Consider the following 17,651-nt stretch of genomic DNA (forward strand, 5'->3'; position numbering starts at 1 on the left):
TTTGGGGACCTGAGACAATCACAGCATGTACTTTCTTCTCTCTTTTGATTTTTTGTGACTGCTGTCAATTTTGGCTTTCCTCCTGCCTCGGCCTCCCAAGTGATGGGATTAAAGGTGTGAGCTTTCATGCCTGTCTTCTGTATTTTCAAGCAAAACAATATACCTCAAATTTCTTGTACGGATTATTCTCATACAGAATTGGGTATATTAGAAAGAAGTTGTTTTGATGACCAGGAATCAAGAAAAGGCAGCTCTACAAGAGTTTTAAATCCATTATCTGTTTTTTTTTTTTTTTTTTTTTCGGAGACAGGGTTTCTCCATGTAGCCCAGGCTGGCCTGGAACTCAGAGATCCACCTGCCTCTGGCTCTGGGATTAAAGGTGTGCTCTATGCCCGGCTATCTAGCATCCGCTAAACCAAGACAGTGGTTTGCTTCCAAAGCAAGGGATGAACAAGAGCAAGAGGCTTATCTTTCAGTCCTTAAGATGCTGTGTAATGGTTGCTGCTGATTCATATAACTCATTTCAACTGAGTCGAGGGACTGGCATAAACATGCACTACCTGAAATATGCGTGGTATGAAAGGCAGAACTCTAACTTTCAAAGGAAAGGTTAAGTCCCAGAAGCCTTTTATTGTCTGAATAACTGTACACAAAACACCAGGCAGAGAAGTCCCGAAGGAATGATGGTGGAGTGTCACTGTTATTTGGCCTTTGGTCCTTTATCTTCTAAGCTCATATACATTCTTTAAATGGTATTAGACATTTATTTTGATCACAGATGCAATCCAAGCAAGAATAAATAAACTCAGTATATTTTTCACCCTCTGAGTCTCTTTTAAATAGAAAAATGTGCTAAATGTCTCTTCATGGTCGGCTTGGCCGCCGATGTCCCACCTAAGGCTTTAAACAGATTGTAACTTGATCTTCTGAAACCATACTGAACGATGGTCCACCTGGTTCCAGGAATCCTGGGAACCAGGTCCTACTGATACTGTCGGTAGTCTCCAAACGGCGAGGATGGCAACTGGCTGGAAGGCAACTGGGAGTGATCTTCAGTGAACTGAGGGCCTGCAAGGAAGATGGAAAAAGGCTCAGTAAGAGAACAGCATCCAACTTAAAGTGCGCATATGTAGAAAAGGAATCAACCAGCTTAAATGTTTCTGTTACACTATAGCGGTCGTCTCAATTTCTTTATAAAGATCTGCCCAATGTTCACCAGAGGCCAGGAGACCCTTCAGTTTTATCACAGGGTAGATTGGCTCCCCAGGTATTTCAGAATGGACAGCTAGATGGATCTATCATAGAACAAGTAATAGGTTTGTTGTTGTTGTTGTTCTGAGACTTGGTCTGACTTAGAATCAGGCTGGCCTTGAACTGCTGGCCCTCCTGTCTCCACTTTCAAAGTACTAGGATCATAGGTGTGTTCACCAGCCCAGTTTAGTTATTGCTTGAGAGGAACCCAGGGCTTTGTGCATGCTACCCAAATATTCTAACAACTCCAACAGAACTGTATTCCCAGGCCTGGAGGTAGTAGTGGTTAAAGGAATTGCCAAAGTAAGTTCCCCTGGATCAAGACTGGAAAACAAAACCAAAACAAAATTCTCCTGTTTCTTAATACATTTTTAAAAAATTTTATTATATTTATTTATTTTTATGTGCATTGATGTTTTGCCTCAATGTCTCTGTGTAAAGGTATCAGATCCCCTGGAACTGGGGTTACAGACAGATATGAGCTGTCATGTGGGTGCTAGGACTTGAACCCTGGTCCTCTGAAGTGAAGCTGGTCTTTTTAACTGCTAAGCCATCTCTCTAGCCCCTACAGTTTTACTAATATGTGTGCAAGTGTATGTGTGCACACCACTGTGGAAGCTGAGAAGGCTGGAGTTCCAGGAGGCTGTGAGCTGCCATGTGTGTACTAAGGTTGAATCTTTACTGCAAGATTCTCTTAATCACTGAGCCATCTCCAGACCCCGTGGATACATTTCTAAAAAGGTTTAACATTTTTAAATTTATCTGTATGTTTGTCTGTGTAGGTGCCTGCAGGTTCCATGGAAGCAAGAAGAGGGTGCTGGATGCCCTGGGGCTAGAGTCAGAGGAAGCTGAGAGCCACTCAATGTGAATGAGACACCGACCTTGGGTCCTCTCAGAGAGCAGCAAGTTCTCTGAACCAATAAGTCACCTCCCCAGTTCCCCTTGACCCATATCTTGGTATCCATTTACAATTATGTTCACAGAACTTAAAATGACCTTATGTATATTTTTGTGTTGTTTTGGGAGTACAAGAGATAAAAACCAGGGCCTCTTCAAAGCTATGCAAGTCCTTTACCATTAAGCTACAACCCCTTGGTTTTGTTTAAAAGAATCCACTAACCCAGTTTAAATAAACAATGTGTGAGAATCTTCTCAAAAACAAAGACCAAAACCAATGAAGCAAGTTCGGAGATAGGAAGCTGCCTTGTAACTTGTCACAGAACAAAATTTTACAACTTTATTTCCAAGAGTTAACAAACAAACCAAAAATGTTTGTTGAAACTAAATTTCACATAGCTCAGCCTAGGTTCTAAATTTGTTATGTACCTGTCTTAGCTGGTTTTATGTCAACTTGACAAAAGCTAGAGAAAGAAAGAGAGAGAGAGAGAGAGAGAGAGAGAAAGAAAGAGAGAGAGAGAAAGAGAGAGAGAGAGAGAGAGAGAGAGAGAGAGAGAGAGAGAGGAAGAAGGAAGGAAGGAAGGGAGGGAGGAAGGAAGGCAGGCAGGCAGGCAGAGGCCGGGCAGTGGTGGCACTTCAATCCCAGCAGTTGGGAGGCAAAGGTAGTCGAATTTCTGAGTTCAAGGCCAGCCTGGTCTACAGAGTGAATTCCAGGACAGCCAAGGCTACACTGAGAAACCTTGTCTCGAAAAGCAAAAACAAACAAACAAAAAAAAGATAAAAGCTAGAGTCACCAAAATATTCAGTTGCCAAATTGTGGCTAGCTAAAAATGGTAATTATAGGCCTGCTTTTTAAAAAAAAAAGATGTATTTATTTATTATATGTAAGTACACTGTAGCTGTCCTCAGACACACCGAAAGGCATATGCCACCGCCACCATTGCCTGATGGATGAGGCATCAGATTTCATTACAGGTGGTTGTGAGCCACCATGTGGTTGCTGGGATTTGAACTCAGGACCTTCGGAAGAGCAGTCAGCGCACTCTTAACTGCTGAGCCATCTCGCCAGCCCCGGCCTGCTACTTTTAAAAACTTTAGTTTTATTAATGTGTATGGCATGGGCCTGCTGCTAATGTGTGCCACACTTGTGTTGTGCCTGTGGAGGCCAAGAGGTCACAAGATCTGCTTGGAACTGGAGAGGAGTTACAGGTAGCTGGGAATGACCGAAGTGGGTGCTGGGAACAGAACCTGGATCCTCTACAAAAGCAGCCCACACTCACGAGGGTGCCTTCTCTCCAGCCCCCTCCCCACACTACTTTTACACTAGCTTTTGAGGTCATCATAGACTCAAAAATATAAATAATGTATTGATACCTAAAGTAAGAATCACAAACCACTCCATTTTACCAAATAAAATATATTCTTTCTTAACGCCAGAGAACTGTTCCCACGTGTGTGAACTTAGAACACTCAAGAGAAAGAGGACTTACCATTGGGAAACTGTGCAGAGGCAAATCTTGTCAGCAAGATACCAGCTCCTTCAATTAAAGCTAGGAGAATGCCGCCCATCGCAGCAGACCCAACCATGGCTACCGGTCCATCTGAAGACATTAATAAAAAGACTGCTTTGAAGGAAAGGGTTATCCATAGTTATGTTCTCTCATTCTCAAACTCTTCCACTCTTCAAGACCCACAGCCACAGACAATGGCTGAGGGGTCCACTCCAGCCACCGCCTATTTTTTTAAACAAAGCTGAGATGGTTTGCATGAGAGGACCCCACATACTCATATGCTTGAATTCTCTGTCCCCAGAGGGTGGAACTCTTTGGAAAGGACTAGGTGGTGTGATCTGCTTGGAGGTATGTCATTTGAGGTGGGCAGGTTCTGAAACAGTAAGCCTCAAGTAAACTTCTATATATTGCTTTGATCATAGTTTCTTATCAAGGCAACAGAAAGGAACCAATATAAAAGCTATACTGGACTACAGCCATGTTCTTGCATGTATGCATTACTGAGGTATGCTTGCATTCCTTAATAGCATTGGATCACATAGCCCCTTGGCAGGGTGTCACACGCCTATGAACCCAGCACTGAGACACAGAGTCAGGCATTTGAGGCCAGCCTGGTCTACATTGAAAGTTCCAGGAAAACCAAGGTTAAATGGTAAGATTGTCTCAAAAACCAAACGACCAACAAGATTACAAGGTCCTTAAGTTTAAAATATTATTTCTGGACCAGCCAGATGGTTCAATAGGGAAAGATGTTTTTCTCCAAGCGTAATGACCCCAGCTCAGTCCTGGGTCCCACAAGGCAAAAGGAGAGAACCACTGCACAAGTTGTCCTCTGATTTCTGTATGCTGTGCACACACACATACATTAAATTCATATAATAGACGAAATTAGCTTATATTAATGTCTGGTCTTTTACGAGAAAAAAATGTAGACTTCTAGTCTAAGCCCAAAGGCATTCTGGTTTTCACTCTGTCCTTAAGATCCAGAGCATCAGCCAGACGGTGGTGGCACACGCCTTTAATCCCAGCACTTGGGAGGCAGAGGCAGGCGGACTTCTGAGTTCGAGGCCAGCCTGGTCTACAAAGTGAGCTCCAGGACAGCCAGGGCTACACAGAGAAACCCTGTCTCGAAAAACCAAAACAAAACAACAAAAAAAGATCCAGAGGATCTTTATTCCTAACAGCTGAACACGGTGGAGAACTTAGAAAACTACATACAAAGAGTTTGGCATTCTATCAGTTACCTAGGTAATAAATGGCCATTGCTCTAACCACTGCAGAAATGCACATTCTCTAAGGGGCACTCACCTGTCATCCCAGAACCTGAGGAGCAGAGGCAGGAGGATAAGATATTCAAGGTCATTCTGAGCTATGTATTGCATACATAATGTAATAATAATACATTTTTTTAAAACCCACCAATCCCATACTTTTTTATTCTTACTAACTTTTCAGAGCACCATATTCATTCTATACCAAATAAAGCAGTGCTCAGACTCATAGATTACAGGTTCCATTTTTTGACTTTCTCTGTGCAGCCCTGGCTGTTCTAGAACTTGCTTCTTAGACCAGGCTGGCCTTGAACTCAGAGATCTGTCTATCTCTGCCTCCTGAGTGCTGGCATTCAAGACAAGTTTCATTAATTAAAGGCAGATAGGTCCTCCTGATAGGTCCTCAGATAGGTCTAAGCAACGGGCTTAGACAATATGTCCAAATGATGCTCTACGTAACGGGATGAGGATAAGGGCCTGCTCACCATGTCCAAGGCCCAGGTTCAACCTCAGTATTACAAAAGCCAAAGCACACGCAACAAGCAGTGCTCACTTACTTCTTGCTGCCAGGATGGCTCCTGTTAAGGCACCGCTAGTGATGGAGTTCCAGGGGTCTTCTTTGCCTCGTATTTGAACCATACTGCAGTCAATCATGGAAAACAGTCCTCCCCAAACTGCAAAGCTACCTGTTTCAGACACAAAACGAGTGAAAAACAACCAACCTAAATGTCTTTTTTGCCTTACATTAAAATATAGTTAAGTAAGTTTGCTTTGGAGCTAGCCTGGGCTATCTACTGAGCCCATCACAAAGAAGAGAGGGAAATGAAAGCCATCAGGGAGCCACACCACACTCCTGGTGCCGCTCTTCCTACTGAACACTGTGCTTTCGCTTACGCGGCTCAGTGGTGAGACGTGCTTGCCGCTCCTGCAGAAGACTTGAGCTCAGTCCCAGCACCCACACCCATTAGCTCACAACCACCCGCAAGCCCAGCTCCAGGGGACCTCAAACTCTCTCCTGGCCTCCATGGGACCTGCATACATGCGGCAGATGCACCGGAATGCACACAACATAAATGAAAATAAATCTTAAAAAAAAAAGATTTGGTGGCGCACCTTTAATCCCAGCACTTGGGAGGCAGAGGCAGGCGGATTTCTGAGTTCGAGGCCAGCCTGGTCTACAGAGTGAGTTCCAGGACAGCTAGGGCTACACAGAGAGACCCTGTCTCGAAAAAACCCAACCCCTTACCCCCCCCAAAAAAAAGCCAATTGCTGAGAGGTAGGTACAGGCGGGACTTCTGGGTCCCTGAAGTAGGAAGGAGAGACAGAGTTCACCAGGCTTCTGATGGAGAAAAGTTGACCAGCCATGTGAGATCTCAAACAAGAGTGGCCACACAGGCCGCTCCTACAGGCCAGTATCAAAGATGTTTAGCAGGGACTAGATTCAACTGGCCAACTAAAGTTAGGGCAGGTGGGAGGAGAGGAACTAAGAGTATTGATTGATAAGGCTATGTTTTCCAGGTGGGAGATAGTAGTGCCCAGCAATTGTGCCAAGAAGACAAGTTGAAAATGAGCAACTCTGTGTCTGTGTGTGTGTGTATGTGTGCGCGCGTTTATCCGTGGATTCAAGGGAGGCTTGGTAGGGACTGGTAGCTTGGCCCATTCCTGGAGCACAGGGGGGTGCAGCCAAAAGCTACACACAACACCACCCCTTATGTATGGGGTGCTGTTGAGTGACTCTTTCACGGGGATCACCTAAGACCATCAGAAATATCGGATATTTAAGTTACAATTCATAACAGGAGCAAAATTACAGTTATGAGGTAGTAATGAAAATAATTTTATGGCTGGGAGTCACCACAACATGAGGAACTGTATTAAAGGGTTGCAGCACTAGGAAGGTTGACAACCGTTCTTAACAGGGTAGGAAACAGGATGTTAAAAAGAGCAATAAACTGGGATTCGATATCTGGACCACTCACTCCAGGCTTTTCCAGTTCTCATGTACCAGCTGAGCACAGCAGACGCCCCCTCATCTTTGGCCCCGTATTTGGGAATCACATACTTATGGGCTAAGAGCACTAGCTGCCCTTCCAGAGGGCTTGGGTTCGGTTCCCAGCACCCACAAGGCGGCTCAAGCCCATCTCTTAATTCAGCTCTAGAAGACCTAGGCCTGCTCTGGCCTCTGTGGGTACCAGGCACATAAGTAGTATAATACACACATGCAAGCAAAACACACAAAAAACAAACAAACAAAAAACAAACCAAAAAACCAAAACAACTACAAACCAAATCCCAAGACTTATCATCTGAGTCAGAGTGCTTGCTAGGACAACACTTGGTCTTAAGAAATGTGTCCAGTGAGATGGCTCAGGTGGTAAGAGCACCACGGGTGACGACCTGAGAACCCACCCACACGGTGGAGAGAGAGAACAGACTCTCACAGTTGCTCTCTGTGCTGTGAGGCATCCCTTCCCCGAGAACCAGCCACACAATGGTATAGTATAGAATAGAGCTTATTTAGGGCATGGGGAGGGGAATTAAGAGAGTAGCAGAGGCAGAGAAAGGCAGAGAGAAGGAGAGTAGAGAAGTAGAGGCCGGCCATGACCACGTGGATGGGGGGAGGGGGACAGGAAGTAAGAGTGAGAGAGTAAGAGAACAAGAGAGGCGAGAGAGACAGAGAGAGAGGAGGGGGCAAGCAGCCCCCTTTATAGTGGGCCAGGCCTACCTGGCTGCTGCCAGGCAACTGTGGGGGCGGAGTCCAGACAGAATACCAACACTGCCCCACAAACCCCACCCCAATAAGTAGAAGCGCAATAAAAGAAAGGAAAAAGTGTATATATACATTTGTGTGTCAGCCGGCCAGAACCAGGCCCAGATCCCTAGAGGTGGAATTACAAACGGGTGTGAGCTGCCATTTGGATGCTGAGACTGGAACCCAGAGTCCTTTGAAGGAGCTGCCAGTGCTCTGAACTCCTAAGCCACTCTCCACCCAAGCATGAAGTCTTTAAACAACTTCATGAAAAACAGTCGACTCTAATTTGATATTATATCTTTATATGTGAATCCTTTTTTGGCTATCTCTTTTCTTCCAGCTTCTAAATAACCAAGTTTTATAGTTGTGTTTTTATAATCGCCTGATATTTTGCAGTGGTTTCTGCACAATGTTTTAAAGTTAACCCTGGAGAACCCAACCTGCTTAAGTGGTCTCTCTGATCCTTTACATTGCATTCTCTTCAGCATCGTGTTACTCCAGAAACCCTTGGGCTAGTGATCCTGGGTTCTATAAGAAAGTAGGCTAAAGGCCAAACGTGGTGGCCCACACCTTTAATCTTAGCTCAGAGGCAGAAGTAGGTAAATTTCTGTGAGTTCAAGGCCCACCTGGTCTACATTGTGAATTCTAGAACAGGCAGGGCTTCACAGTGTAACCCTGTCTCAAAAACAAAACCCCTAACCCCCTCTTCCCCCAAAAAACCCTGGCTGTGTGTGGCCCATGCCCTTACCTCAGCACTCAGGAGGCAAGGCAGGTGCATCTGAGTTCAAGGCTAGCCTGATCTAGCCAGAGGTACACAGAAAAGCCCTGTTTTGTAAACACAAAACAAAGGGAAAGCAGGCTGAGCAAGCCATGGGGAGCAAGCCAGTAGGCAGCACCCCTCCATGGCCTCTGCACCAGCTCTTGCCTCCTAGTTCCTGCCGCTTGCGTTCCTGTCCTGACTTCCTTTGATGATGAACAATAATATGGATATAAGCCAAATAAACCCTTGCTTCCTCAGCTTGCTTTGAGGCTGTAGTGTTCAGTTGTAGCAAGAGAAACCCTAACTAAGTTAAAACAAAACAAACATTGGATACCCGAATGACAGAAACAACATTTTTAAAAGGATACAATATTCCAACTCAACTTTCCAAACAAAGCATTAATCAAAGAGAACTCATAGGGACACTAGGGAAGCAGAGCAAATCAAAATCGCTAATGTAAAAAGAGGAAAACATATAATTTGCTGGCTAAACTCCTGTAATCTCAGCATTCAAGAAGCTCTTGAGTTGAGTCCAGTCTGGTGACCAGTGAGGAAAAGGAAGGAGGGAGGGACGGGCAGACAGAGGAGGGAGGGACAGGCAGACAGATAGGTAGAGCCCTAAGTCCAGGAAAGCAGCAAAAGGATAGCTGGAAAGTATAAATGGAGACATTCCTCTTACCTCCCAACTGTGGAGCCCTGGTCTTAATAGCTGTCAAACTCCCTCGGAGTCTGTGGTTTATTCCCTGTAACAAAACCAAAAGGAAGTAGTTTAAAATGTAATAGATCAGGGACTGGAGAGGTGGCTCAGTGGTTAAGAGCACTTGCTGCACTCCCAGAGGACCCAGGTTTGATTCCCAGCACCCACATATTAACTCATAATAGTCTGTAACTTCAATTCTTGAAGACCCAATGTCGTCTTCTGGCCTCTATGCACAAGGTGCACAGACAAACATGTAGACAAAACATCCCGATACATAAACTAAAATAGGGCTGAAGAGATCGCTCAGAGGTTAAGAACATTTACTACTTACTCTCCCAAAGGACCCAGGTTCAATTCCCGGCACTCACATGGCAGCTCACAACTGTCTGTAACTCCAGTTCCAGGGATTTGATCCATGGATACCACACACCAAGTATTGCATAGCAAAACACCCCCCCCACACACACAATAATAGTAGTAGTAATATTAATACATGCATATGTATGTATATTAGACTGTCAGTGTAATCTATTTCTAACCCACTGATGTGATCATCAATAATATCAACCAGCCCTGGCTTCCAGTGAATATAAATTGAGACCAATCACTCACTCACCACTGGAGAATTTCGAAAACCTTTGAAGGCCTGGAAGATGCCGCCACCTATGGTGCCCATGGTAAATGCACCACCACAGTCATCTACAATTCGCCAGGGGCTAAACACAGGAAGGAAGAAAAGATGACCTTAGTTCTTATTCATAAACCACAGAACTTGTGGGCCATGTCTTGCCACCACCTGCCTCCTATTGCTGCCTCGTCCCCCTGTGTGTTGGCACTACAGTCCACACCGCCACATCCAGCACTTCAGTCACTCACAGTAACTTATCAAGTCTGTTGCAAGATGTGCACTAAAAAAGCAAATAAACAAGCCGGGCATGGTGGCGCACGCCTTTAATCCCAGCACTCGGGAGGCAGAGGCAGGCGGATTTCTGAGTTCAAGGCCAGCCTGGTGTACAAAGTGAGTTCCAGGACAGCCAGGGCTACAGAGTAACCCTGTCTTGAAAAACCAAAAAAAAAAAAAAAAAAAGCAAATAAACAGAAATAAAGCAGAAGAAAGGAACTGTAATCAACAATATTGATTCAGCTTCTAGAAATCAGTGGATGATCTTTTAGAAGTCTAATGTCAGCCAGATGTGGTGGCGTACGCCTTTAATCCCAGTACTTGGGAGGAAGAGGCAGGAGGATTTCTGAGTTCAAGGACAGCCTGGTCTACAAAGGGAGTTCCAGGACTACACAGAGAAACCCTGTCTCGAAAAACCAAAAAAAAAAAAAAAAAAAAGGAAGTTCAAAATAGCATTTTAAGCTTAAGTTTTGCATTAGATCCATTTAACACACTTTGAATAATATTTGACAATTAGAAGTTAAACTTGTAAACCCACCATCCAAATGCAGCAACCTAACATAGACAATACTGAAACGTGAGTAATCTGTCCATGCGAGTAAAACCACTCGCTCCTCTAGGATCCAGCTAATAAGTCTGTATAGACTCCAGGACCTGACACACAGCATCTCCAGCCTTGTTAAGTCAACTGTGTTTCTTTAAGGATTTATGTAAGCTTCTCTTTTGTTATCACACAAAGCCTAGACACACACACACACACACACACACACACACGAGCACCCCACCCCCAGCCCCACAGTACAGCGTAAATTCTGTTTCAAGCAACTCTCAGCAGAGTTGTAATTCTTTCTCTACCACCATCTCCTTCCAAATAAGAAGCTGGGAGTCTAGTGCACTGCTGGCACACATCATCCACCATGTTTCTAACCTAAAGGAATTCTGTGAAATAAACATTAAAACTGTTGTTTCTATAGTGTTCTTGTGTATAGATGCTGTCGTCTATCAATGGGGTGGAGGATGTGAGGGAGGCTTCACCACTCTGGAGTACAAGCGTCCACTGGCACAGCATGTGACACAAAACAGAAGACCCTAGCAAACGAGTGGGAATGGGCCCGAAACAGGGCAGTGGCTGCTTCCTGTCTTCACAGACGTCCCCTCAGGCTCTGGCAGCCTGGCACTGCCCCATAGTGACAATGGAATGGTTGGCTACTCCAGAGCTCCTGTCGACTCTCCATTAGTCCAAAGGCTGTATAAAAACCCTGGCTGCTGTACAATACAGTAGATCTGCACCTCAATGCTGGCCTCTGGAATCTGTCTGGCCAGGTTAGTGACTCCGCCTCCTCACCCACTCCTTGATCCTTGTTCCCACACACATGCTGCCTGGGCAAGCACAGAGAGGTTTACTTGGGCTCATAAACAATTTCACAATGAAGTCTAAAGTTAGCAACAACAACAAAAGGTCATTTGTAAGTAGTATATTCATTAGAAGTAGAAGAAATTTCTCAGTGTGTCACACAGTCTCAAGAGATATGTACTTGGGAGAAAGAGGCAGAGACCAACCTAGGCTACATGGTAAAACTCTATCTTAACCCCCAAGCTATGGTCCCTCCCTATAAAAGACAAGCCCTATAGTAAGCCAGCACCTGGTCCATCACTATAACAGTAGTATATTTTTAATTTATTTATTTTTTGTTTTGTTTTGTTTTTTTGAGACAGGGTTTCTCTGTGTAGTCCTGGTTGTCCTGGAACTCACTCTGTAGACCAGGCTGGCCTTGAACTCAGAAATCCACCTGCCTCTGCCTCCCAAGTGCTGGGATTAAAGGTGTGTGCCACCACCGCCCGGCAACAGTATGCTTTTAAACTTACCATTATTGCTCACTAGAATCTGAATAATGACTAATTTCCCTTTAGAATTCATAATCTTTTAACTTGATAAAAAGACTGGGACTATCTCCTCTGTAGTTTACAACTGAACGAAGGCTCACACAGAAATTAAGTAGCCTGCCCCAGATGGGATAAATCACTAGAACAGCCAACTTAAGCACAAAAGTTGGTACTCCAACAAACTCTGTCCACTCCATTTATAGATCCTAAAGCACTCTGAGAAAGCAAATGGTACAAAGAAGTATTATGACAATGATTAAACCATCTACTGTTTCAGACAGCGCTGGCCTCAGGACACACCAAGAAAAAGAACGTCCAGTAACTTATCAAACATCATCAAGACATGGTCTTGCTATGAATCCTGGGCTAGCCTAGAACCTAAGTACTGAGATTACCAGCATGCACAGTGCACTCTGCTGAAAATATGTCTGACCCAAGGTCTAACCCCGGCTGGCCTAGAACTTGCTATGGAGCCCAGGCTGTCCTTAAACTTGCTGGCTCTCCTGCTTCTACCTCATGAGGCCTGTGCCACCTGGGGAAAACTCAAATGTAACAAAATTACCCCTCCTGCTAACCTGTGTCATTATATATGGTATCCAGTACCAATTTACAGTCCAGCTAAACCCTGTACATCCAACCCAACACATGGAGATAACCTTCAGGACAGAAGGCTGAAACATACTTTTGGGAGTGCCACCAAATAATAATTTTAAATCCTGGGCAGACACACTATTTGAGGATAATACCCTGACGCTCATTACAAACAAAAACCCAGAATATCAAGATCTATTAACTTGTGACACCTGAGGCTTTATTCAAACAACTGTTGAGACTCGACAGCTATTACATTAATTTATTGCAAACAGCTATGCCTGGTTTACTCTTGTTTACACCTTGAGCTAAGCATACAGCCCTTACTTAATAAACACTTAATGAATGAATTTATGTCTACTGATGGCTTTTCAGAGAACACACGCAGCTCATCTCTTCCTATTTTCCACATACTGATGATGTATCTCCCTTTTTCTTCGGGAATTCCACATAGGAAAGTCCGCTCCAGCCTACAAGGAGCTCATTCAGTCCCCTTGGACGTTGGGTGAAATCTGTGGTCTACTCATTTGAAATGCTTCATCATGGGGACACTTAGTACCATACGCATAAGGCCTCAGGTATGGCACTCGGAGATCTACATTCCCTTCGTCAAGAACTGAGCAGAGCGAGGCCTAGGGACGTGTTCAAGGTCACTCAGCAGGCAGAAGGGATCATTATAGTCCCCGCACAAAGTCGACAGCACCTGCCATAGGGAGGAGGTTCCAAAGCTCCACCAAGCCCAGCACCGGACCTCCTCCCAATGCACCACAAGGTCACAGGGGTGCTGGGGTCCTGGCACACTGCGCTAAAAAGCCACCTTGGTCACGCTCATCCACGCTACCCACAGCTGCCCAGCCCTCGGCGCCGAGCCGCGCGGAGCTCCGCTTGCAACTCGGACTCCGACCACGGCGGATGGAGGTGGTAAGTAAGGGACAAGGGCGGCGGCGGCAACTCACCACGGCTCTCTCGCGTATTCCTCCATCTTGGCTCCAACCCGCGCGAGAGTCTACAGCGCGCTGGGCGGAAATTGATCCCCGCGACGGAAGTGATCCCAGGCGGAGGCGTGCTACTGGACGGGGATTGGAGCATCTCTTCCTGCCACAGCCAATGGCAATCGGACTCCGTGTAGACCCCGAGCGTGCAGGCTCCCCGGCCAGGCCGTGGAGGTTCGGAGTACTGAGTGACAGAGTTCAGATCAGCCCCGTGGCCTGGGGTAAACATTGATTGTCCTTTTTTTCGAGACAGAGTTTCTCTGCCCTGGAACTCGCTTATGTAGCCCAGTCTGGCTTCGAACTCAGATCAGCCAGCCTGTGCCTCCCGAGTGCTGGGATTAAAGGTGCGTGTCACCACTACCCAGCCGCTATTTTTAAAAAATGCTTTTGCTGTCAGGTATTTATTAATAGTGCTACTTAATTTGCCGTGAACAGTGAATCTTTAATAAATATATGTAGCTCTTTTAGAGGAGAACTGTATAGTCATAGTTTCTGGAATGTAATAGATAACTTTTTTTTGGTTTTTTGGGGGTGTGGGTTGTTTGTTTGTTTGTTTTTTTGAGACAGGGTTTCTCTGTGTAGCCCTGGCTGTCCTGGAACTCACTCTGTAGACCAGGCTGACCTCGAACTCAGAAATCCACCTGCCTCTGCCTCCCAAGTGCTGGGATTAAAGGTGTGCGCCACCACGCCCAGCTTTAGATAACTTTTTAAATAAAAATTATTTTTACTAATTTATTTATATACGAGATTTGGTGGGTGCATGGAGGTCTAAGGAGAGCCTACAGAACTGGAGTTGTCAGGGCTGACAGCGAGCACTTTTCCCACTGAGCCAACTTAGCAGCCCGAAAATAAGTGTTCATTTTATAGAGCCAATTGGACCATTTCAGGGGCCATAGCCAATTTGAGACCATTGATTTTGGGGGTTATTGATGCCGGATCCTCTTCCATGCCTCCCCACAAAGGATAACCCAGAAAGCATGAGATATGTTTAGCCCAGAGAAAAGAGACTAAAAATAGGACTATAGTCATACTTAAGTTGGTAAATCAGATCCCCAGCATCATATATATATATATATATATATATATATATATATATATACACACACACACACACACACACATATGAGTGTGTATATATATACACGTATATATACATCATATATATATATGGTGATACACACACATATAATTATGTATATATATATGTATATATATATATATACACACACAAACACACGGGTATAGTGGCACATATTGAAGTTCAGTGTTAGATCCTCAGTTGCATGTAGAGTTTAAAGCCATCCTGAGATACTCCAGACTTCCCTCGTTAAGGAAGAAAAAGCTAAAAGTATGAAGTTCCTCCACCAGCTTATTTTTAGCTCTTATCGGGAAGACCCAGTCACTGCCAGCTGTAAAGTGAGCTCCTATTCCATTCTGCCTTAACAACAACAACAACAGAACAACAAACAAAACAAAACTAGATATTTGAGGCTAGACAGATGGCATAGCAGTCGAGAGCACTGACTGTTCTAGAGGACTGGGGTTCAATTCCCAGGACAAATATGGCAACTCACAATTGTCTGTTACTCCAGTTTCAGGGGATCTAACATCCTCTGCTGGCCTCTGCAGGCACCAGGCCCACTTATGATACACAGGCAAAATACTCATGTTTTTATTATTTTTTAAAATATAGATACTTATTTAATGGGAAAGCCAATATAATAAGTAGTAGACCGCAGTGACAAATGACGTGTTTTCCAGACTTTTTTTTTTCCAGACAGGGTTTCTCTGTGTAGCCCTGGCTGTCCTGGAACTCACGCTGTAGACTAGGATGGCCTTGAACTCAGAAATCCACCTGCCTCTGCCTCCCAAGTGCTGGGATTAAAGGCATTTACCACCACTGCCAGGCTCAGGTTTTTGGAAATAAGAGTCAACCAGCCACAGAGCTACAGAATAGCAACAAAATGTTTCTAGCTACAGAATAGCAACAAAATGTCTCTAAAGTAGTCAACTGAAGCTGGGTGTGGTGCACACCTGTAATCCCAGCAGAGAAGGGGAGACAAGAGCATCCCATGTTCAAACTCATCCCCACTTACAGAGCATGTTCCAGGCCATCCTGGGCAAAAGAAAAAAGAGAAAAATAAAAGAGAGAAAGAGAGCCGGGTGTGGTGGCTCACGCCTTTACTCCCAGCACTTGGGAGGCAGAGGCAGGTAGATTTCTGAGTTCAAGGCCAGCCTGGTCTACAAAGTGAGTTCCAGGACAGCCAGGGCTACACAGAGAAACCCTGTCTCAGAAAAAAAAGAGAGGAAGGGGGAAGGGAAGGAAGGAAGGAAGGAAGGCAGGAAGGAAAAAAAGAAAAAAACCAACACAGTCTGGCTAACTGGCTCAGTGAGTAAAGGTGCTTCTAGTCTGCTGACCTGAATTCAATCCTCAGACCCCACAGGGTAGAAGGAAGGAACCAGCGCCTATGTTCTATGACCTCCATGTTCCATGTTGCCATGGTATTCAAGTAAACACACAAAATGCGAACATTTTATTGAAATCTGATACTTGAAGTGCTTTAATATTTGAGGTTAGCTTCAAACAAACAAACAAAGAAAAAAGGACTGGAGAGATGGCTCAGGGTGCTTCAAAAATTATTATTATTATTATTGGGTTTTTCGAGACAGGGTTTCTCTGTATAGCCCTGGCTGTCCTGGAACTCACTCTGTAGACCAGGCTGGCCTCGAACTCAGAAATCCGCCTGCCTCTGCCTCCTGAGTGCTGGGATTAAAGGCATGTGCCACCAACGCCCAGCAATGCTTCAAAATTTTGAGGACAGGAGTTTGAATCATAGCACCCATCAGACAAGCTATTATATATATATATATATATATATATATATATATATATATATATATATTTCTGTGTGGCTATAATCAAAAATAGTTAAATCTAATTAGTTGTACAAGTTGAATAGAGAATAAAGAATGTGGGCGGGACAGCATGCAAAGTAGAAGGAGGAGCTCAGAGAGCAAGGATTTGATGTTTAGTCCATGTTCCAGACCTGTTGGGCATGAACAGTTCAATACCTAGAGACATGCGCTCTCCTGGGCAAAGAGATATTCTCATGGGGACACAGAAGTACCCCAGTCCCCGACTACGCACGTTCTTTTGCTTCCTACAGGATCTGTGTGTGTTTTCTAGGAGCTCCATAGCTCACGGTGCGGTAGCATCAGCTCACACTTGGGAGAGCTTTTTCTTGGAGCTCTCTCTGCTTCCTTGTCCATTCCATATGCACTTGGTACTCTGCTGCTTGTTATTTGGCTTCTGAATAGACTCCCATGTAGGAATGAGTGCTCTGTCCTTTGCTTGTAACTATTCTTCTCTACCTGGGAATTAATGTTAGTCATGCATCTATCTTTTTTGTTCTTGGTTCTTTTGATATCTAGCAATAGTCAGGTTCTATAGAGATACAGAGCTGATAGTAGGTATGTATGTGGGTAGATAAGTGGATTATGCTTATCTAGGTAGGCAGATAGATGATAGATAGATAGATAGATAGATAGATAGATAGATAGATAGATAGATAGATAATAGATTGGATGGATGGAATTGTGGAATTGACACATGTGATTACGGAGGCTAGGAAGGCTCACCATCTATATATCTGCAAAATAGAGGCCCTAGAAAGCTGGTATTGTAATTCTATCTGAAGACAAAGGCCTAAGAACCAGGAGATCCACAAATGTAAACTCCCATCTGAAATAGAAATTAACTAGATTAAATGACTAAGCAGTGCGGAAGAACAGGAAGAATGCCTCTTTCTCCATCCTTAGTTCCGGGCCTAGAACACTAACTTGTATCTGAAGATGACCAAGTGTTTGCCTCTGGTGGGATTAAAGGCCTTGCTGCTACTCCTGGCTTTCTTCTTGAATCTTGTCTTTCTCTTTTCTCTAAGAGGTAATGCTTCAGTTCAGAAGAAATGACTACACGGTGTTCATGTATGTCACACTCAGATATATGAACTGTAATAAAAAGTATTATTAAATGCTTCTAGCATGTTGATGCTATTATATTTTCCATACATTATTTTACTTAACACACTCAATGCCACGCTAATGGCACAGCCATGAAATCCCAGCAACTCGAGAGGCTGAA

The 17,651-nt window shown here is 44.4% G+C and overlaps 1 protein-coding gene across 1 annotated transcript; it reads right to left on the reverse strand.

Moving 5' to 3' along the window:
- Positions 1-604: 604 nt before the first annotated feature.
- Timm17a (translocase of inner mitochondrial membrane 17A) lies at positions 605-13,556 on the reverse strand. The gene is made up of 6 exons (XM_021166976.2): positions 13,475-13,556; positions 9,759-9,858; positions 9,122-9,185; positions 5,488-5,616; positions 3,639-3,749; positions 605-1,068 (listed from the first exon to the last, which is right to left on the reverse strand). Exons 1-6 carry the CDS (start codon positions 13,498-13,500, stop codon positions 983-985), a joined length of 516 nt encoding a protein of 171 aa, XP_021022635.1. The 5' UTR covers positions 13,501-13,556; the 3' UTR covers positions 605-982.
- Between the last annotated feature and the right edge of the window lie 4,095 nt (positions 13,557-17,651).

This window comes from Mus caroli, chromosome 1 (genome assembly GCF_900094665.2).
Source record: "Mus caroli chromosome 1, CAROLI_EIJ_v1.1, whole genome shotgun sequence".
NCBI classification, from domain to species: domain Eukaryota; kingdom Metazoa; phylum Chordata; class Mammalia; order Rodentia; family Muridae; genus Mus; species Mus caroli.

Coding starts and splice junctions, on each gene's coding strand:
- Timm17a (XM_021166976.2), bottom strand. CDS start 13,500: ATGGAGGAATACGCGAGAGAGCCGTG. Junction 9,186..9,758: donor GTTTTCGAAATTCTCCAGTG/GTGAGTGAGTGA, acceptor GTTTTGTTACAG/GGAATAAACCACAGACTCCG. Junction 5,617..9,121: donor CAGGGCTCCACAGTTGGGAG/GTAAGAGGAATG, acceptor TGTCTGAAACAG/GTAGCTTTGCAGTTTGGGGA.